Below are 22,861 nucleotides of genomic sequence, written 5' to 3' on the forward strand. Positions count from 1 at the left end.
ACATATAGACACACACATAGAGAGACACACACACACATACAGACACACAAATACAGATACACACACAGACACACACATAGAGACACACACACATAGAAACACACACAAAGACACACGCATAGAGACACAGACAGACACACGCACAGACACACACATAGAGAGACACACAAACACACACACACGCAAACATAGAGAGAGACACATGCACACAAACACACACATTTTGGGTGTTAGTGTCACGCTACTGGGAAGTTAATCATGAACCTTGGCTGCAGATCCTACACTAGTCGTACTTCACAATAAAAGCGCCGCTCAAACATTCCTTGAATAATCACCCCAATCTTAGATTTGTCCTTGTCGAATCCTACACTTTATCATACAATGATGTCTTTTCGTGTGTGAGTGTGAGCGTGAGTGACTGAGTGTGAGTGTGTGTGTGTGAGTGTGTGTGTGTGTGTGTGTGTGTGTGGTAGTGTCTGTGCGGTTGAGGCATGTTTCAGTGGTCTTTACAGATATCCCTGGAATTCCCCTTGGGCTGAACTGATTGACAGCTGCCTCAACCAATCAGTGAGCAGGGTGATAATGCAATGACGACCCCCCCTCCTTCCTGGCTGCCTTCCGGCCGCAGGCTAGCGTCATGAGTGTGTGTGTGTGTGTGTGTGTGTGTGTGTGTGTGTGTGTGTGTGTGTGTGTGTGTGTGTGTGAGTTTGAGTGCCTGTGTGTATGTGGTGCGTGTTTTTCTATAGGTCTGTGTGTCTCTATATGTGTGTGACTCTATATTTGTGTGAGTGTGTGAGTGCATGCGTGTGTGTTTGTGTGTGTGTTTCTATAGGTGTGTGTGTCTCTATATGTGTGTGTATCTCTATATCTGTGTGTGTGTGTGTGTGTGTGTGTGTGTGTGTGGTGTGTGTGTGTGTGTGTGTGTGTGTGTGTGTGTGTGTGTGTGTGTGTGTGATCATGAGGTGATGCATGAGGAATGGGAGGTCGTCCGGTGTGATTTCTAACAGCCATAGTCTAACAACTGACCATAACCGCAGATAACCACAGCATTCAGACGGCTGCACATCTCGTACAGAAAGGGTTAAAGAGGTGTGTGCATGGCTGTGTGTGAGCGAATGAGTGAGTGACCTCATGAACGAGTGAATGAGTGAGCGAGTGAGTGAGTGAGTGAGTGAGTGAGTGAGTAAGTGAGTGAGCGAGTGACCGTGTGTATAAGTGAGCGAGTGCGCGATTGAGTAGAGTGCGCGAGTGAGCGAGCGAGTGGGCAAGTGAGTGAGTTAATGGGTGAGTGAGTGAACTTACAGGCGAAGAACTGCCAGGGGCGGTAGGTCTCTCCGAAGTCCACGGAACGTTCCAGAACCCAGAGATCGGGTCGGGGAGAGTTGGCGAACTTGATGAGAACGTAGGCGACGTGGAACAGCTGTAAGGGACACACACACAAAACATGAAACAATGGCACAAGTAATAATTGCCATGGATAGTTTCTAAAGAAAATAGGTTAAAGTTTAAGCATATGTTCAGTTTAGGTGACAAACTAATGCAGTTGCAAGTGCAAGAGGCACAATGTATTGGGGCTGAAAAGACCAAAACTGACGCCGACTCTACATTTCCAACTCATCCTCCAGGTTGAAATCCACGTGGATTTTCTATCCACCCACACACACACGCACGCGCGCAACCATGCAAACACACGTGCAACCATGCACACACACGCAAACACACACACATACACACCGTCACAGCAAATCAAACAATTTTCCCTCATCATCTACACTCCTGCTGGCACACACGGGACATGACGTCACACAGGGAGTAGAGGAACACACACACACACACACCGTAAAAACAAATGCTAATCTAATCTCCTCAACCAATCTTCACGTCACCCTGAGGTGGGCTGTGTTGACGTGCCTCACGTCCTCTGAACCGGCGCATGACATCAGGTGTTGATGTGGTCTCCTCTGAGAGCCCGGGGCCCGGACTGGTCCCCACCGGGGACCACTGACTCATCCCAGGTGTAATGGGACGCCTGTTATCTTTACACATCTGGCTGGACACACTGCCATCGCTACAGTAACAGCTGTCCCCTCTGGCGGTCGTTCTGAGCCGACCCCAGGAGCCGAGAGAACGGCATCATGGGAGATCATGCGGCCCGACCCTACTGACTACTTCATATGTTATATGTATAGTAAACACGCTCTTTTTCATACACTACGTGTTACATTCACTACCCCTGTGCACTGTGTTTAGTATGCTAGTCAATAGGAGCCACGCTTTACACAGACTTACTATAGTGTAGCGGGTTGCAGTATTTCACACACCCAGGAACAAACACACTACACCTGCCCACACACACATCGAGAGACACAAGTGCACACACACACGAAAAAACTGAAACACACACACACACACACACACACACACACACACACACACATAGAGAGAGCCAAACACACGCACACAGTTAGATTATTCGTCCGTTGCTCTCTCTGATCTCTGGGCTTCCTCCTTTTGGCGGCTCTGTCAACACAAGTGTGTCCAGTTCTCTCCAAGTCTCTCTGTCTCTCTCTCTCTCTCTCTCTCTAAGTCTCATTCTCTGTACTTTGACTGTCGCCCCTCTCAGCTGTAGTCAAACTACCATGCCTCCCCCCAGGATTTATGGATTAATGGAGCCCTACAGGTCAGGCTCTGTGAATGGCCCTCATACCGGTCCATCACCCTGGCATCGCCACGGCAACACACAGCCAGCCACAGATCAGGTCGGGGGGGGGGGGGGGGGGGGGAGAGAGAGCGAGAGAGAGATAAAAGTTTGCGAAAGTATTATTTACAACTTAACAAAGTTGTCCGTGCTCCGAGCCTAGGAGTGTGTGTGTGTGTGTGTGTGTGTGTGTGTGTGTGTGTGTGTGTGTGTGTGTGTGTGTGTGTGTGTGTGTGTGTGTGTGTGTGCGTGCGCGTGTTTCGACTGGTTTAATAATTGTACACATTCCACAGCGACACACACATATACATTCCTGGGGCCTCAGGTAGCCACGGCAACCAGAACTGGGACAGGCGACCAGAGATGGAGCGATAGAGAGATCAAACAGACAGGTGGAGTAAAGAGAGAGAGAGAGCGATAGAGAGATCAAACAGGCAGGTGGAGTAGAGAGAGAGAGAGAGAGAGAGAGAGATCAAACAGGCAGGTGGAGTAGAGAGAGAGAGAGAGAGAGAGAGAGATCAAACAGGCAGGTGGAGTAGAGAGAGAGAGAGAGAGAGAGAGAGATCAGACAGCCAGAGTAGACAGGAAAGAGGTGGTTCGAAACCAAGCAGTTAGATTAGAGTATCACCGGAACTTCAATTGCATGTCATGTTCTGCATCTGTGAACATGTGCACATATGAAACACAACACTCTTAAGACCCTTCCTCCCCTCTTCCTCCCCCTCAGGCTTCCCTCCCCCTCGCTGTCCCTTCCCCTATCCTCCCCCCAACAGACAGCTGCTGGCTGCTGTAATCAAACACAAACACGCATATATATACTGTACATTGTGCGTGCGTGTGTGTGTGTGCGTGTGTGTGAGTCAGGATCTTCCCCCACTTTCAGAGTATGCCAAGTTGGCAACATGCCACCCGTCAATGTGTCTCTACCACCCTCTCTCTCTCCCCCTCCCTCCCCATCTCTAGGGGGTCCAGTATGTGTCTCCTGTCCGTCTCTTAACTCCGTCGCCTGGCAGAACTCCAGGACAGAATTCCAAGATGAGATTCCAAAGCAGGAATTCCAAGCTCTCTGCCTCACCCTCTCTCCTCTCTCATCTTCTCCCTCCCTTTCTCTCTCTAGCTCTCTCTCTCTCCCCCTCTCTCTCTCTCTCTCTCCCTCTCTCTCTCTCCCCCCCCTCTCTCTCCTCTCTCTCGTCCTCTCCCTCCCTTTCTCTCTCTCTCCCTCTCTCCCTCCGTGTCTAATCTTCATGAGAAAGCCTCGTTCGCCGATTCTGAACGCCCTAAATCTGGAGCCATAGGAAAGACTCCACTGTCTCCCTCCCTTCGTCACCCACCCTCCTCCCTCCCTCCCTCACTCTGAGTCAGTTAAGGACAGCCAAGCTAAACGCGCTATTTTCCCGTCGGATCGGCGCCACATTGTGTGGAGAGGTTCTGGTCCACGACTGTCAATCCCACTTTAAGAAGGAGGTCCTGAACTATCAATCCCACTTTAAGAGGGAGGTCCTGAACTATCAATCCCACTTTAAGAAGGAGGTCCTGAACTATCAATCCCACTTTAAGAAGGAGGTCCTGAACTATCAATCCCACTTTAAGAAGGAGGTCCTGGACTAACAATCCCACTTTAAGAAGGAGGTCCTGAACTATCAATCCCACTTTAAGAAGGAGGTCCTGGACTAACAACCCCACTTTAAGAAGGAGGTCCTGGACTATCAATCCCACTTTAAGATGGAGGTCCTGAACTATCAATCCCACTTTAAGAAGGAGGTCCTGAACTATCAATCCCACTTTAAGAAGGAGGTCCTGGACTAACAATCCCACTTTACGAAGGAGGTCCTGGACTATCAATCCCACTTTAAGAAGGAGGTCCTGAACTATCAATCCCACTTTAAGAAGGAGGTCCTGAACTATCAATCCCACTTTAAGAAGGAGGTCCTGAACTATCAATCCCACTTTAAGAAGGAGGTCCTGAACTATCAATCCCACTTTAAGAAGGAGGTCCTGAACTATCAATCCCACTTTAAGAAGGAGGTCCTGGACTATCAATCCCACTTTAAGAAGGAGGTCCTGAACTATCAATCCCACTTTAAGAAGGAGGTCCTGAACTATCAATCCCACTTTAAGAAGGAGGTCCTGAACTATCAATCCCACTTTAAGAAGGAGGTCCTGGACTATCAATCCCACTTTAAGAAGGAGGTCCTGAACTATCAATCCCACTTTAAGAAGGAGGTCCTGGACTGTCAATCCCACTTTAAGAGGGAGGTCCTGGACTAACAATCCCAAAAGAAGATGGATGGGTTACCGTCTGCTCCTGGAACCCTCCTTCATCCTCCTCCTCATCATCATGTTCAATAAAAGATACACAGGTGTTCCTGGAAAATTGTAGGGAACACACACAGACACACACACACACACACCTACATACCTAGACACGGAAATATACAAACTCATACTTTATCACACACTTTTACTCAAGACCTGTATTTAAAACTACACACACACACACACACACACACACACTGTGTGTTCCGCCACCCTCCTAGTATTATTAGGACTAATAACAGCCTCTGGATCTTCACATCCGCCTTCTGCTGAGAACCTCCACCTGCCTGCCCCGACATACCTAACCCCCACCCACCAGCCGAACAAACTGCTACCTAACCCCCACCCACCAGCCGAACAAACTGCTACCTAACCCCCACCCACCAGCCGAACAAACTGCTACCTAACCCCCACCCACCACCCGAACCCCGACACGCTGCCGTGTAACCCCACCCACCACCCGAACCCCGACACGCTGCCGTGTAACCCCACCCACCAGCCGGACCCCGACACGCTGCTAAGTAACCCCACGCCTGACAGGCCGCTACACAACATTACACCACCCACCCACCAACCAAACCCCCCAGTACCACACCGCCCCTCGCTCCATCAGTCCGTGTCACATTTAGAAAAAAAAGACACGCTGCGTGAGCTGCGATGAAAGACTCAGATCTGGTTTCAGGGTGAACCCAACAGGTGTCACTCAGCACGGTGTCATTAGGACACCGCCGTGCTGGACTCACTCTCTGAGCTCACTCGCCGATCCTGTTCACTAGTCCTAGTGCGTCAAATTCAATCGTACTAGTACGTTCAATAGTGCGAGGACGTTTACTAGTGCTAGCACGTTCACTAGTGCTAGCACGTTCACTAGGGCTAGTACGTTCACTAGGGCTAGTACACTCACAAGTGCAAGTTTGTTGAGTTCGCTAGTACGTTCCCTCGCGCTAGTCCGCTCATTAGTACTGGTACGTTCACTAGTGCTAGTACGTTCACTAGTGCTAGTACGTTGACTAGGGCTAGTGCGCTCCCTCGTGCTAGTATGTTCAATAGTGCTTGCAAGTTCACTAGGGCTAGTACGTTCACTAGGGCTAGTACACTCACAAGTGCAAGTTTGTTGAGTTCGCTAGTACGTTCCCTCGCACTAGTCCGCTCAATAGTACTAGTACGTTCACTAGTGCTAGTACGTTCACTAGTGCTAGTACGTTGACTAGGGCTAGTGCGCTCCCTCGTGCTAGTATGTTCAATAGTGCTTGCAAGTTCACTAGGGCTAGTACGTTCACGAGTTCTAGTATGTTAAGTTCAATAGTACTAGAACATTCACTAGTGCTAGTACGTTCACTAGTGTTATTATGTTCACTAGAGCTAGCACGTCAACGAGTGCTAGTACGTTCACTTGTGTTAGCATGTTTAGTTCAATAGTGCTAGTACATACACTAGCGCTAGTGCATTGACTGGCGCTAGTAAGTTCACTAGTGCTAGTATGTTCACCAGTGTTTTTTAGTTCACTAGTGCTAGTACGTTCACGAGTTCTAGGTCTTACGCAAGGAGCAGGAAGAGGTCTGGGGAGATAAGGAGGATAGGAGGGGAAAGAGAGAGATTCCCATGGAAAGCATGAGAGAGGCCCACCCTCAAGGTAACCTTATCAGGAAAGATAAGAGAGAGAGAGGAAGGGAGGGAGAGTGGGCGTGGGAAGATGGGAGGGAGGGAGGGTGGGAGAGAGGGGAGAGGGAAGTAAAAATGGACTGCGAAGATTGTAAGCGGAAGAAAGGAAGAAGGAGTGAATGTGATGAGGGGCAAGAGGAAGGGAGGGATGGATGGAGGGAGAGGGGGCGAGGAGGGAGGGGGGGCGAGGAGGGAGGGATGGAGGGGAGGAGGGGAGGGAGAGAGGGGAGGATACGACAGAGATAAAGGCGCACAGGAGTTTAATAACACTGTCTAGCAACTGCTTGATCACAAACTCAGTCGTGGCACACACACAACATCCGCTTCTGCATGTGCGTGTGCGCGTGACACACACAAACAGCTCTATTGAGCCTCAGTAAATAGGGACCAAGAGGATGAAGGGAGGACTCCCTCGAGATGGCCGCTGCCTTGGTTTTGCTGACAGCCAACTGCAGACGTCCTGTTCAGCTAAAGGACGCCTGTACTGAGACGTCCGTACGTCTGTCCTGTCTGTACTGACACTGTACTGAGACTGGACCTGTCTGTCACTACCCCTGCCCCAGGGCCCCTCCTTATGGAGGAGAGAGGGGAGGAGGAGAGGAGAGGTGGAGAGAAAGGAGACGAGGAGAGGAGGGGAAGAGGAGAGGAAAGGAGGAGTTATAAATAAGGGGAAGGGAAAAGGGAGGAAAGGATGTGGTCCTCGGAGACCTTGACCTCTGATCCCACGGCAACTCCTCTGGAACATTCTGTCAGTCATCAGGGAGGGGAGAGAAGGAGGAGACATAACGGAGGAGTGAAACAACAGATAACCCTCATTATCGATGGGGGGGAGTGAGAGGAAGATTTATCCTCACCAAAGTTATCAAGGTAGCCACACACACACAGTCCCACACACACACACACACACACACACACAGACACAGACACATAGACGCACACACACACACACACACAATCACACACACACAGGGGAGAGCCATGACAACAGCTTTGGTTTGTCGAAGCACTCAGACATCAATATTGTTGACCTTCACACTGCTACTGTAAGATATGTTCAACTCTAACGTCATCCTCTTCCTCTGTGGATGCATGATGTTAACAGAACACATGTGTGAGTCCTCTCCGTCTGCCTAGAGATGTTTTAACTCTGGAGCCTCCGTCCATCTAATGGCCTTCAACTCATATCCTGTAGCCTTTCATTTCCTCTCAGAGATAGAGACAGAGACAGAGAGAGACTTATAGGTCAGAGGCTCAACTGACCATCTGTTGCCCAGCACACTGCAAACCTTCACCTCTGTGAATGGGGAGAAACATCTCCACCGACAGCCATGTTTGGTTCCTATGACTGTAACTATGAGGCTTACCGTAAGCAACGTCCAGTGAGTTCAGATCCATGTCTTTAAAGAGCAGGCAGGTGTTCTGCTGGGCTGAGAAACGAATAAGGGTGGAGACACCCTAAACACTAGATTATCCAGGTGAAAGGATATCTTAATGGATCTGGAGAGTGTTAGCTATTAAAGACGTACCACTAGGACCCCATAAGGGAAAGTGTTTTAAATGAATGCAGGAGTCCATTTTTATCTTTGGCCCATAATTCACCATTTTCTGCCGGAACACACACACAGATTTCTCACTATCGCCCTCTACGGATCCCAAGTTGGTATTGCACTTAATAGTTCACACACACCACTACAAAATAAGTAAGTACCGCCCCTTCCTGGTCCCCATAAAGTATGCATTCAAAAACTAAGAACTTTTTTCAGTGTTTATCAATTAGGCTATTGGAAACGTTTATTTGCAACAGATGCCAACTACAGTGCTAAGAACTTGTGCAGAGAAGACACAAGGCAGATATAGTGCCATAGGAAGATTACTTTGGCATGTTCTAATTGTGTACTTGTGTGCACGAAGTAAGTTAGATATCAACAAGTTCTCAATTTAACACAAAACAAGTTCACGTGTACATTGCATGTTTTAAAGCGTATTAAGAAAAATGAATGCCTAATTAGCTGCGCCAGTGGTTAGGAGTAACCCACAACCACGTAAACTGGTGCTGTATATTGATAAGCCAGTGCAACGGGACAGTGCAAAGTTGTCAGAAACAGATTTTATGCAGTGTATTATGGCAGAGGCTAGATTAAAATATCAGACTCTACCGACATTATCGTTTAAAATATGTTTGCCTACCCTGGCGAACGTGTCAAACTCTGCCTATGAATATAGCACGCATGTTTACAATACAAACAATGGTTATGACACGAAATACTGTAAAATAAATAGTATCTACATACATCAGGGATATTTGTATTTGCGACGCATATGTTATGCATCACAAGTGGATTCATCTCGGCCGCAATAGATAGAGCACGATGCTAGCAGAATGGTGCTTTAAACATGGCGCTTGATTGCTGGGGGCCTGCGCACTCTCTGACGTGACTGCCTCTTCGGAGGCCGTCCGGGGAGCACTCATGCACACTCCGTTCAAGGTACACAGCACTGGCAATTTTCTGGCTCTGTTTGGTCCTGTGAGTAAAGGCCACCTTTTCTTTCTTTCTTTCTACCTTCAATTTTTATTCAAACTTTATTTATTCAATACAAAATACAACTTATAGGAATTTGAATTGCTTTATAATTAATTGAGTGTTGGATTGAAAGAATATATTGCTTGATCTAGTAAAAGCAATAAAACATGGCTTCTTATTAGTGAATTAGCATTTATAGATATGGTATTTTGCCATCATAATAATAAGATTAATCATATTTTCAATCAACAATACATTCTTCTAATGCTAGTAAGGGGCTTGTGACTTTGGCCGTTTGCTTTTAATGTGAAATCAGACAGGAAGTCAAATGTACCTTCAGGTTCAACCTCAGCCTAGAAGAAAAGCCTTTTATCTCTGTGAAACCGTCAAATTCAATGCATATTAAGGATTTATGCGGAGCAAGTGGCGTGTTCAGTAAGTATTCAGTAACAATTTTCTTGAAATATTGCGTAATAGCAAGAGCTTTATGCATCATGTAGCCGTTTATTTTTGTTTTAAAACGGTCTGCTTGTTGACGTCTAGCCAAACGCACATGTTTCGTTAGCTAGTTAACATTAGCATCCGCAGCATTAGCATTAGCGCCGCCGGGGCTCCGTCACCGGAGCCCCGGCGGCAGAGCCCTGTCCACTCATCTACATTTACATTTACATTTAGGGCATTTAGCAGACGCTTTAATCCAAAGCGACTTACAATAAGTGCATTTGTTACTATAAGTACATTTGTCATAAGAAGTGAAACAATATATCGCTGTCGGTACAGTAAAGATGTTCATAGAACCAAGTGCAAGTATTGCAATCGCTAGGCTAACCCATCCCCCGTGTAAAGCAATGATAGCAGCTACTGTAGATGCTACACAATTAAGTACCTTGAATAAGTGCAATGTACAAGTGCCAGGACGTACAACATTCAATGGTGGCTGTGCATTGGTTTCTATGCAGAGTCGAGGTGAACTCTCATCTACTATGAGTAAACAGGTGCTGGCTTTTCAGGGTGTTTCAGCTGTGTGCAGCTATAGAATGTTATAAGCATAGAATGTTTGCAGTTCTTCAAGCGTAGAAAATGCTTAACATTTCGCAAAATGTAAATGTGTTATTCAGCTACCAACTTTGAATGCATCTAATGTAGCATGATTTAACTAGAACTGAAGTCAAATCGATCTCACTTTTTTATTTCTCTGCAGTTTGAAATGCCACCAAGAATCAGTCCCCTCACAGATGCCCGTCACCATGTCGGTTTAAAGACTGACAAAACATGTAAACTGGAGGTGAAGTACATCAATGCAGTTAAAGGAAAATTTATGGCAGATGGTATCTATCGATGGATGGATGGATATAAAGGGTGGAAGTTGGATAATAAATTACAAAACACGTGTCTTAAAGTGATACCATATCTACTTCCTCTCTCCATTAGATAAGCAGTTCTAAAGAACTTGATTTGATTACACTTGTTATTGTACTGTAGATTGGTTAAATCAGAGTGTGATTTTGCTCAGTGAGTTTTCTGTCCTACTGTACACAGTAGAATGAACCAAGACCGATTTTAAAGGTCACAGTGAAATCTGACAGCATAAATATGAACTTTACCAAAATAACTGTATTTTGTATGTATTTATTCTGTATTCAATAAGCTACATTAATCTTCCTGTCACTTCTACTATAATGATTGACCAGTGTCTCAAAGAGAGGTTATGCTTACACGTATGTCGGTAATTGATGCCAATACCCAAGCATTATACTGTATTTAAAAACATGATTATAATTGCAAAAAACTTCTTAGGAGGCCAATGTATGTGTTTTTGTCACTCTTTATCTGTTGTGTCATCTGCAATTTTGTATCAAATTGCAGATGACTACATGTGAACCTGACACGCCCTGTGTGAGCTCCCAGCCTGTGCTCATGTCTGAGCCACAGTGGGATGGAGCTTCCAGTTCAAAGGACACTGGTCAACAGGTAATTCATGTCCATCACTTAATATTTACCTCTAGTGTCTTCTAGTCACCTTTGACGCCTCCTGTTCTTTTCTTTAAGCAGGTAAATGAAAAGAATATGATAATTATGAGGGGAATCTATTGTGCATCAGGTCTGCCAAACAGTTTTCTGTGATGCTTGTATAAGGCTAATGATTAAGGAATATTTAGGACACATCTAAACCGTGATGAGTCATTATCCCAGGGCAAAATGTCACTAGTTTGGGACACGACGTCCCCACAATGCACCTTTTATGGTTTTGTTTCAGTGAAATGTTATGTTAAGTATCTGATAACCGAGAAGGTAAAGGTGTGTGAAATGTCCCCACGCAGCACGGTTTATTCAAGATGTGTGAAATGTCCCCACTAGGCATCGTCTATGTGACAGCAGACAGAGGTTGACAAAGCAGGACAAAATATGACAGCAGAATTATTTTTCGCTAGTCTGGTATGTGGGCATGTATTTGACCCAAGAGACATGAACTTTAGAAAATGTATTAAAAGAATAAAATACTACGCAGTGTTTACATGAAAATTACTGATATACTTTCTGTATCAAATTGCCGATGACAACATGATGCCAGGAAAGTTACGCAGTTAAATAAACTGGAGGATTTCATTACCCCTAAAAATGACCTTCAGATGATCAAAGCTGTCAAAATTACCTGTGGCTATGATAGTGAAACCAACACATTTGCCATTCCATCACTGGCAACAAACTGGGAAATGCTGTAGTAAAAGTCAGCAAGTTCTTGAAAGCTCAGGGTCTTATATCCAATAACCAAGAGCTTGTGAAGCATGCTACTGAATTCCAAGACGTGCACAATGAGAAACGGAATGCACTAATTTCGGCAACAGCACTGAGGAACCTCGCTGAAGCAAAATGGAATGCACCCACTCTAATGCCATTCACCGAGGATGTTCAAAAACTGCACCAGTTTCTCGATAAAATGCAAGGGGTGTACAGCAGTACACTTTCTGAAAGTCCTTCTTCAAAGGCCTGGACAGACCTTGCAAAGGTATGTTTGACGCAGACCATCCTGTTAAACAGACGCAGGGAAGGAGAGGTGGCAAGCATGCCCCTGGATGTATTTTTGACAAGGGACAGAACTGATCCCCATCAGGATTTGGACTGGGCCTTGTCTGAGGTTGAAAAAAAGCTCTGCACACATTTCACACGAATTGTCACCAGAGGATAACGAGGTAGACCGGTGCCAATTCTGCTAACCCCAAAAATGCTCTGTGCACTGGAGCTTCTTGTTGATCAGGGAATTGCTTGCGGGGTCCTTAAGGGCAACATTTATATGTTTGCAAGACCCGAAACTATGTCACACTTGCGTGGCTCAGATTGCATGCGTGTTATGGCACCAGCATGTGAGGCAAAGTGTCCGAAGGCGCTGACTTCAACTAAACTCCGGAAGCATGCTGCGACACTTTCTTCAGTCCTAAACATGACCGATACCGAGATGGACCAACTGGCCAACTTTCTTGGTCATGATATTCAGATCCATCGTGAGACAAGAAACTGCAACTTGCAAAGATCAGTAAAGTCCTGATGGCTCTTGAGCAAGGAAGTTTGTCGGATTTCCATGGAAAGAACCTGGATTAAATTGAAATAGATCCAGATGGTATGTTTGATTTTATATTTGCCTTTTGTCATATGTTTTCATTATTAGTTTGGACATGTTTATTAGCTTGGTCTGTTCCCTACAGAAGAAGTTCTGGGTAGGGGTGAGGAGGATTTGTGCAGAGAGGATGAAAACCGTTCATCCACTCTTCATGGTATGTGTCAGTAATTCAATGCCAAAAAGAGAGGTCCTTAGTCGTTTTGTCTTTATAGTTTAGGTTTGTTGAGGTACTTCCTGTATAGGTGCTGAGGTTTGCTACTAGTGTAGTATTCAAGCTATGGTGTCCTCATAGTATTCTATTACAAAAAAGTAATTATTTTAATAATTAGGCTTAGCCTTAATAGTTCCTACCTCGCACCATGGTTAAGACTACCAGGACATGTCACCAAGCCAGCTGCAGAGCAGCCAGGTGGTTCGATTTTATGAGATACACACAAGAACATGCTTGTCCTAATTCTCTTTCTGTTCACAATCTCAGCCTTGTTAATACCTTCTGTTCTATTTTAGGTGCATATATCTGACATTTGATCAGAATCAGCACAAAGAACAGCACTACAATTACCATATTGGATTGTGTTCAACACTGAACTTTTTTTGATTCACAGAACATTTGACGTTACTATGTGAAGGACTTAACACTCAAACATGAATTTTTAAAAATCAGCAGACAAAATTGTATGCATGAGAGAGACAAAAGAACGAGACAAAGTGCTCTGGCTTTGACAATCAGAAGACTAAGGTACGGATAGACAGAGGTGAAACTGAAACTTGAATCAGGTAAATCTGGGATATAATTCTGTGACAGCGGAGAACCTCAAATGGTTCATTAAGCAGTTCTATAATGTTCAGATGTACTAACAAAAGAAAAACAAATATAGAATATAGAGTCTCTAATCGTTGAATTGATTCATTTAAATGTTTTAAAGCATTCTTACCACGTTGTTTTTTTTTGTTTTTGGTCTGCATTGTTATAGCATTTGACGTATCTTTGACGTATCTTTTTAAAAATATGAAATATTATATTTATAAATATTATATATATATAAAATATATATATAAAGTCCCAGCAAAACAGAGACGCAAACTGCCACCAGCAGAAGAAGGACCATTTTCTGCAGTCGGTGCTGTGAGCCATTCTTCCAAAGGTGAATTTTTACACTTTTTGGTTTATTTATTGGACTAACATAATTTGTTGGGCAACGTAATGTTGTAAAGTACAAATTTGAGGTTATATAAGTCAAAATGAAAACATTTTTATGAGGGAGTGTCAATCTTCTCAGCTCTCTAGTCTGGTTGCAGCAGATACTTCTATATGATTTGCAAGGTGGCATTAGGGTGAACAGACTGTGACTGGGGTAGATAGTATCTTTGGGCGTTGTGCAGACATCTCACTCCGCTGATGCTAAGTAGATGCTAATTCACTCTTAGTTTTGACCAAAAACACCTTGTGACCTAGAAAATATAAATGTTATGTCATAATATTATTCTCATGTTGTTCAATGAAGGTTCAAATTGTTAAACATCTTGTGCGGTTGATAGTATTGCAAACTTATTTACTGCTGCTTTTATAGTGGATCTAACAGGATGTAGATATCTCTTGATTTAAGACTTAAGTTTTCCTGTATATTTTTTGAAGGCTGCAGGATTCGGTCTGTTTCTTTTTTTGCAAACTGACTCGATCGCAGCTTTTCTGCACCACCGCCTGGTCTCGTCTGCTTTCTAGGCGAGGCGTAGTTCAACTAGCCTATTTGTTTGTCCCTGTGATGACGTTCAATTTCATGGCTACTTGGATGCATGTTAATGCATGAGTCAACCAACAGACTGAGAGCGGAAAACTCCAATCAATCAAACATTTTTTTTATAGCACCTTTCATACGGTTAGTGCAGTTCAAAGTGCTTCACAGATGACTGACAAACAGATAATAGGACATATATTAATGAAAGATGAAAGACAGATTGCAGACAAAACAATTATGAAAAGAAAATAAAAATGTGAAAAAATAAGAAAAAGAAAGCTGCCATAATAACGAAGACATAATGTTACTGTTACTAAAAAACAAAAACAAGAAATTAATATAATAGTCGCTAAATGAAAGTGTGTGGCATGTAATACAATGAAAAGTTTATAAAAAGTTTTTAGTAGACACTTTACAATAGGGTCAGATCAGATCACTGAGGATGGTTGATGCGGGACTTACAACTTATAGGAACTGTATCTCCTTCCTTATACTTTTATGTAAACATCTGTTTTTCTACTCATTTACAGGTAAGGCTCTACTCAAAGGGCCACCATGGCAGCCAGCAGAGAGAAAGGCCGTCGAGAGGCACATGAGGGCATGAAAACGTGCTTGCACTGTGCCAACAAAAACTGATTGCGGAAGGTGTTTAAGGGCAGAGCCTGAAGCTCTTAAGAACAATGAATGGCAGAACGTGAAGTTTTTTGTTTTTTGTTGTCGGAAAGTCTAGTGTCAATGCAGAATGCACTGTGCAATAGCAGCTAGTTAGCACTTTGTGCTAGTTAGGTCTGTGTGTTTAGGACGGCGTGCTAGTTAGGGTTGCGTGCTAGTTAGGGCTTCGCGCTAGTTAGCGCTGCGTGCTAGTTAGCGCTGCGTGCTACACGCTTGTTACGATTTTGGGTTCGATCCCGAATGTCCTCAGTCTACCAGTAGGCCTCCTCGATCAAGATGAACTGATACTTAATGACCCATCTCTGTACTGTCTTAACGGTAACCCTACCTGCTCCTTAACGACCCATCTCTGTACTGTCTAACGGTAACCCTACCTGCTCCTTAATGACCTGTCTCTGTACTGTCTAATCTGAATTAATTGTCTGAATTCACTGTAAGTATATTTGGATATAAGCAACATGACCAAATAGTAAATATTGTCTGTAGTTCTTCATAGTTCAGGAGTCAGAGCCAGGGCACCTGGGCTTACCTTTGGCTTACCTGACCTCTACCTGGGCTTACCTGCCCTCTACCGGGGCTTACCTGCCCTCTGCCTGGGCTTACCTGCCCTCTGCCTGGGTTTACCTGCCCTCTGCCTGGGTTTACAGGCACTCTACCTGGGCTTACAGGCCCTCTACCTGGGCTTAATCACAGCTAGACAATATATAAACACCTGGATCAGATAATCCTGCTATCTACATTCCGTACTTGGTGTGTAAACGCTCCTATCTCAGGAAACAGAAATTAGGGAAAAGGGCAAAGAACGAACCGGGAAGGAACAACACAGATTTAACGTTTGTTTCACCACAGTGGAAGCCCCCCAGCTCTTCAATGCCCTACTCCCTCCCTCCCTCCCTCCCTCCCTCCCTCCCTCCCATCTCCGTTGACACTGCCCCTCCCCCCCTCCCCTTTCATGATTTAAAGTCAAAAAAAGAATAGAAACTCAAACACGCAGTGGGACAAAGGCAATATTTACCTTCACATTAACCTCTCCCCTTCTGTTTCTCTCTCTATCGCTCCCACTTCCTCTCTTTACCTACCTCTCTCTCTCTCTTTCTTTACGTTGCTCTCTCTCTCTTTACCTTCCTCTCTCTCTCTCTTTCTTTACGTTGCTCTCTCTCTCTTTACCTTCCTCTCTCTCTCTCTTTCTTTATGTTGCTCTCTCTCTCTCTTTACCTTCCTCTCTCTCTCTCTCTTTCTTTACGTTGCTCTCTCTCTCTACCTTCCTCTCTCTCTCTCTCTTTCTTTACGTTGCTCTCTCTCTCTCTTTACCTTCCTCTCTCTCTCTTTCTTTACGTTGCTCTCTCTCTCTCTTTACCTACCTCTCTCTCTCTCTTTCTTTACGTTGCTCTCTCTCTCTTTACCTTCCTCTCTCTCTCTCTCTTTCTTTACATTGCTCTCTCTCTCTCTTTACCTTCCTCTCTCTCTCTCTCTTTCTTTACATTGCTCTCTCTCTCTCTTTACCTTCCTCTCTCTCTCTCTCTTTCTTTACGTTGCTCTCTCTCTCTCTTTACCTTCCTCTCTCTCGGTCTCTTTCTCGCCTGCTCCTTACCTGAGCTCAGTACACCAGGTCCCCGAGGGTGTGAGTGTGGATGCATGTGTGGTGTGTGTGGTTGTGTATGTATGTAGTTGTGTGTGTGTGTGTGTGTGTGTGTGTGTGTGTGTGTGTGTGTGTGTAGTTGTTTATGTGTTGTTGTGTACGTGTGGTTGTGTAAGTGTGGTTTTGTTTGTGTGTATGTGTGCAGCTGTGTGTGTGTGTGTTTACCTGTGTATGTGTGGTTGTGTACGTGTGGTTGTGTTTGTGTGTGTGTATGTGCAGTTGTGTGTGTGTGTGTGTGTGTATATGTGTGCGTGTGTGTGTATATGTGTGTTTGTGTGTGTGTGTGTGTGTGTGTGTGTGCATGCGCGTGTGTGTGTGTGTCTCTATTCATGGAAAAGGTTGCCACAGACGACAGGAATGCAGCAGAAGCTGAGGTGGAGCTGCTGCCACATGGTGAACACGGTGACAGACGGGGAGAGACGGGGAGAGACGGAGACGCCCCGAGATGAAGACGAAGACGATGGAAAATATGTCAGCGTTCTCCGGGGTTTTGGAGTGGAGGTCTCATCATGTCTGATGACAGTGGAAACCTGTCAAACCAACATCTCCCCTCCTCTCAGATGAGGAGAGACACATCTGTCCCACGGTTCATGATTACCATCTGTTCCCTGTCATGAAACATCTTTCCCACACGGTCAGACGTCATTAACCAATCGAGACACGAGTTCAAAACATTAAAACAGCCGTGACATTCAGCGATGTGTCAGAAATATTCCGGTCAACAACTACAACCAGACCCATTGTGACTCAAATCCTCAAAACGCTTTGAATAATTTAAAGAGCTTTTTAAATGTGCCTCTTCACAGTTCTCCTTTGAGGCTAAATGAGCTTCTTGTGTGCTAGCTGGCAGGCGCTAGCCCGGCGCTATTATTAGCCTAGCTTGGCAGAAAAGTAGAGAAAGAGTTGTGAATGACCGGGGAGGGCCAGGGCTCTGGGACTGTGTTGCGTCTAGAAGAGAATCTAAACGAACCACCGACAAACAATGATAAGCATCACCAAGTGCTGTCTGTCTAGCGCAAAGATTCAGAGAGATGCAAATTCTTGCACACACACACACATAAAACAGAGGCGTGTTTTGATACGGTTTGAGTTGACATGGGGTTCCCTATAGAAGTTTGTGGAACATGCCACGGTTCTGAGACGTGGAGCCACAATGTTGTTCAACAAAACACGTGTGTGTGTGTGTGTGTGTGTGTGGTTGTGTAAGTGTGGTTGTGTTTATGTGTGCAGCTGTGTGTGTGTGTGTGTTTACCTGTGTATGTGTGGTTGTGTACGTGTGGTTGGGTCTGTGTGTGTGTGTGTGTGTGTGTGTGTGTGTGTGTGTGTGTGTGTGTGTGTGTGTGTGTGTGTACTTTTCTGAAGCACTTTGTGCTATGATGTGCGTGAACTTCAAGGTTCGGAATAAAACATTGCATGAAAGGTTATCCAAACTTCAAGTTCCCCACACACACACACATATATATGTATATATACATATATATGTATGTATGTATGTATGTATGTATGTATGTATGTATGTATGTATGTATGTATGTATGTATGTATGTATATATATATATATATATATATATATATATATATATATATATATATATATATATATATATATATATATATATATATATATATATATATATATATATGAATATAATATATATCTCTCCCTAGCTCCCAGGTCCATCCCACATGTGGTCCTCAGTAGATCTCCATCAGGTGTGTTAGAGCAGCCTGTGTCACTGAACGCTGTGGAGAACCAGAGATTTCCACTGTCTGTTCCCAGTCTGTTCCCAGCCGGCCCCCCGAAGGGCCTCTGAATGGGGGGGGGGGGGCACCGGGGGACTGATAAAGGACCCATTCAGCCCTGGAGGGGCACATCAAACCGGCCCTCAGGGGCCAAGCAAACACGACCACACACAATAGCAGCCCCTGGATTGGCTGGCCAGATTTTATGGGTACCCTATATGGGCACACGTGATTGGCTGGTGATAGTATATGGGAACATAATATGGGCACACCTGATTGGGTGGTGAGAGTAAATGGGTACATTATATGGGCGTCCATGATTGGCTCGTGATAGTTTATGGGCACACCTGATAGGCCGTTTAGAGAATATGGGTGCACCTGCTTGGCTGGTTAGAGCATACGTGGCTGGGCTAGCTTGCTAGCTTAGCGGGGTCAGAACACCCAAACACTGTGATAAAGTCGTCATGCACCCGTTAATTAATCACATCATCGCCCTGAAATGTTCCTCCCTCTCTCGCTCTCTCTTTTTTATCCATTGTCATGTCATTAGCAATTTGCATGTCGGTAGCCGTTAGCTTTTTGTAGGGAGGTTACATGTCGTCGAGGCCGGCAGAGAAACCGGGACAGAAGCTGCCGTCTTTAACAGGAAGGAGGGGAGAATGGGGGAACATGGGGGAGAGAGGCTGAAGGACAAATCGGGGAGGGAGGCGGAACTGAAGGGAGGTAGGAGAATATAAAAGATGGAGATGAAGGAGGGGGGACAGGGGGAGGGGAAGAGAGCCATGTTCACTGAAGCACAGGTCACAGAGGGGACAAGCAAAGAAAGAGAGGTTGGTGGACTGGTAAGGTGTGTGTGTGTGTGTGTGTGTGTGTGGGGGGGGGGGGGGGGGGGGGGGGGTAGGGTTAGGGTTAGGGTTAAGCTTAAGGAAGTGAAAACTAAGTGGCTTGACAATGACCTTTCACCTTTGGGCAAGATCACCATGGTGACCACCTGCCTGCATGCCTCCCAGTATATCTGTCTCTATGAAGGGATGAGAATACATGTGAAGGGATGAGAGATATATTCTCTATGAAGGGGTGAGTGTTCTGTACTCTATGAAGGGATGAGAGCTATATTCTATATGAAGGGATGAGGGCTCGGTTCTCTATGAAGGGATGAGAGCTCTTTTTTGATCCTGCTGTTTACCCGACATGTTCTGAGTTACACGGACAGTTTAAGAGGAGATTGAATGCTGTAGCACTGCTGTAACAGAACGGCCCAGCACTGTGCCCTAGATATAACAGGGACAACATCTCCAAGTTAAAGATGTCATGTCCGGTCCCTCTCTCTCTTGTCTATCCAGCTCTCTCCCCCAGCTCGCTCGCTCTCACCACTTAAGAGATGAATCACTCCTATTACGGTCAAATTTCTCTCTCTCCTCCCACTCCATCCCTCGTTTTCCAAGCAATTTCACAGAAAAAGAACTTCATGCAACGTGCCCATGGGTGCACCCATGGACAACTTTGAGTGTTTTTTTAACCTTTTGTGTGTGTGTGTGTGTGTGTGTGTGTGTGTGTGCGCGTGTGTGTGTGTTATCAGGGTAAAAATGGAAATAAATGAATAGATGAGGACAGAAGAGAGAGAGAAAGGGATAGTGCGAGAGAGAGAGAGAGAGAGAGAGACACACACACACACACAAGGAGTAAAAATAAAGAAATAACGTCAGAACGAAAGTAGTGTTTTTTATAAAAAGGTCTTCTCGAGAGGATAGAGGATTAAATTAGACTTCCTCATCATCTCCCCCTCCTCTCATTCCAGGATTTACTCAACAGTCTTTGTGTGAGTGTGAGAGGGAGAGGGAGAGGGAGAGAGAGAGGGAGAGGGAGAGACAGAGAGAGAGAGATTCAGACAGAGGAGAAGACAGACATTGAGAGCAGTTGATGTTATCTAACACAAACACAGAGACCGACACACAAACACACAGACAGACACACACACACCATTGTACTAAGTCGTTCTTACATCTTGGCTTGGTACTAGATCTCAACACTGCAGAACTTTAACAATACTGTAATACTCTTCTTCAGAAAAACAACTCAGCAATACACTGCAATACATTTAAAATATGTGTTGTATTGAGTATTAATAAACTCATCAGTAAATAAAACATGTTTCATATAGTCTAGAAGGATATAGAGATGAGGCAGAGAGAGAGAGAGGGGGGGGGGGGAGAGAGAGAGAGAGAGAGGAAGGTAAAGTGAGGTGTTGATGAAGTGAAATGAGTCCCTGGAGGGTGAGGGGTAATTGAACCAGCATTCCCCTCTGCAGGTTCAGACAGGTGGACTGGCATTCCACCACATCAACCTCCACAGCTCTATATTGTTAAAAACATAAACGTAGACATATAGTACAACCTCTACACCTCTCTCCGTAAATATATAAACCTCTCTCTGTTCTCTCTTCCATGGCAAGATTATTTTACACACACGCACACAAGCGCACGCACACACACACACACACACACACACACACACACACACACACACACACACAGTCACAGTCCCCTGGTTCTATTGAAAGGAACAAGAGGGGGAGGCTAGGAGGAAGTACAGAAGAGGAGAGAGAGAAAAATAGAGAGAGAGAGAGAGAGAGAGAGAGAGAGGGAGAGAGAGAGAGAGCTAGAGAGAGAGAAAAAGAGAGAGAGAGAGAGAGAGAGAGAGAGAGAGAGAGGGAGAGAGAGAGAGAGCTAGAGAGAGAAAAAGAGAGAGAGAGACAGAGAGAGAGAGAGACAGAGAGAGACAGAGAGCTAGAGAACAGTTTAAGGGAGAGGATGAAAACAAATGTACCCAGACAAACACACACACACACACAGACACACACACACTCACACACTGGCAAGTACTGGCGACAGAGGGCTGTTACAACAGAAGTTCACAAACACTACAGATTATATAGACCAGTCACTGCAACTGTGTGTGTGTGTGTGTGTGTGTGTGTGTGTGTGTGTGTGTGTGTGTGTGTGTGTGTGTGTGTGTGTGTGTCCATCTGTGCGTCTGTGTGTGAGTGTGCCCGTCTTTGCATGTGTGTCTGTGTATGCATGCAAGTCTGTGTGTGTATGTGTGTATGTGTGTATGTGTGTGTGTTTGTGTCTCTCTCTCTTTGACTACATGTGTGAGTGTGTCTCTGTGTGTGTGTCTCTATGTGTGTGTGTGTGTGTGTGTGTATGTGTGTCTGTCTCTGTGTCTGTGTGTGTGTGTGTGTGTGTGTGTGTGTGTGTGTGTGTGTGTGTGTGTGTGTGTGTGTGTGTGTGTGTGTGTGTGTGTGTGTGTGTGCCAGAGAGACAGAATAGGCTGAACTAATAGCCATGTCCTCTGACAGCAGCAGGGCTGAGCACAGACCTAGTGCCAGAGAAGAGCTTTAAATCAGACTAGGGAACACACAGGATAACCGGTCAGAATCACGCTCATTCGCTCCCTGGCAAACGGAAGAGGTCATAGGTCACTCACAGACGCATAGCTGCATCCAAGCTGGAAGACATTCAACAACCTGAGTGAAGTTTGTTGAGGTATGCTTAAGTATGTTTAAGCAGGTCTGTCTGAGCTGGCTCAGGGGCTGGGCGAAGGAATGGGCACCACACATATAATGCCAAGAGTAAAGGAAGCCATGTGAATCTGGTTTGCTTTGACTCAACATCGTGGAATCTAAGTCTTAAGAAACATCATATATCAAGTCCTCCTGAATTCATCTGTTTTCAATAGCACGAAGACAGTCCAGATCAAGCCTCAAATAAATGTGTGATTCAAAATAATGAATTGTACTGCTCTAAACCCCTTACCCTGTTATCAAGAGTATGTAAAGCGCTCTAAAACATGCCATAATGCTGTCCTAAAATGATTTGTGTAATCTGGAATATTTTAAAAGATCTAAAACCCCCCTGACCCGTTATCCAGAATACCGAAAGAGCTCTACATCCTAACACTGATTCAGAAGCTCTAGAAACCAGTAGAAACCTGTCATCCACAACACTAGCCTTATGGCCAGGCTACACGTCCTATTACCCTGAAAGCCATCTTGGTTCCATCCTGCCTCCATCTTGGCTCCATCGCTAGCTGGGTGGGGGAACTCCACCCACGATGGCCGCTAGGTGAACACGTCTGGTTATATAAGCAGAGTGCGCGCGTCTCATATGACAGAGTCTGCCGAGCAAACAAAGACCTCCCCACAGCCATCTCCTGGCTTCTGTCACCTGACCCCACCGCTGGGGGGAACACGTCCTT

At 45.2% G+C, this 22,861-nt stretch overlaps 1 protein-coding gene across 1 annotated transcript in view; it reads right to left on the bottom strand.

Annotated features, from left to right (window-relative positions):
- lama5 (laminin, alpha 5) overlaps positions 1-22,861 on the bottom strand; it is a gene marked incomplete at its 5' end in the record, with an annotated part of 65,962 nt that overhangs the window by 38,413 nt on the left and 4,688 nt on the right. The window contains 1 exon segment of the mRNA XM_079742301.1: positions 1,303-1,420. Within this exon segment, the coding sequence (XP_079598427.1) occupies positions 1,303-1,420 (118 nt within the window).

Source organism: Pollachius pollachius (genome assembly GCF_949987615.1).
Source record: "Pollachius pollachius genome assembly, chromosome: 8".
Lineage (NCBI taxonomy): Eukaryota > Metazoa > Chordata > Actinopteri > Gadiformes > Gadidae > Pollachius > Pollachius pollachius.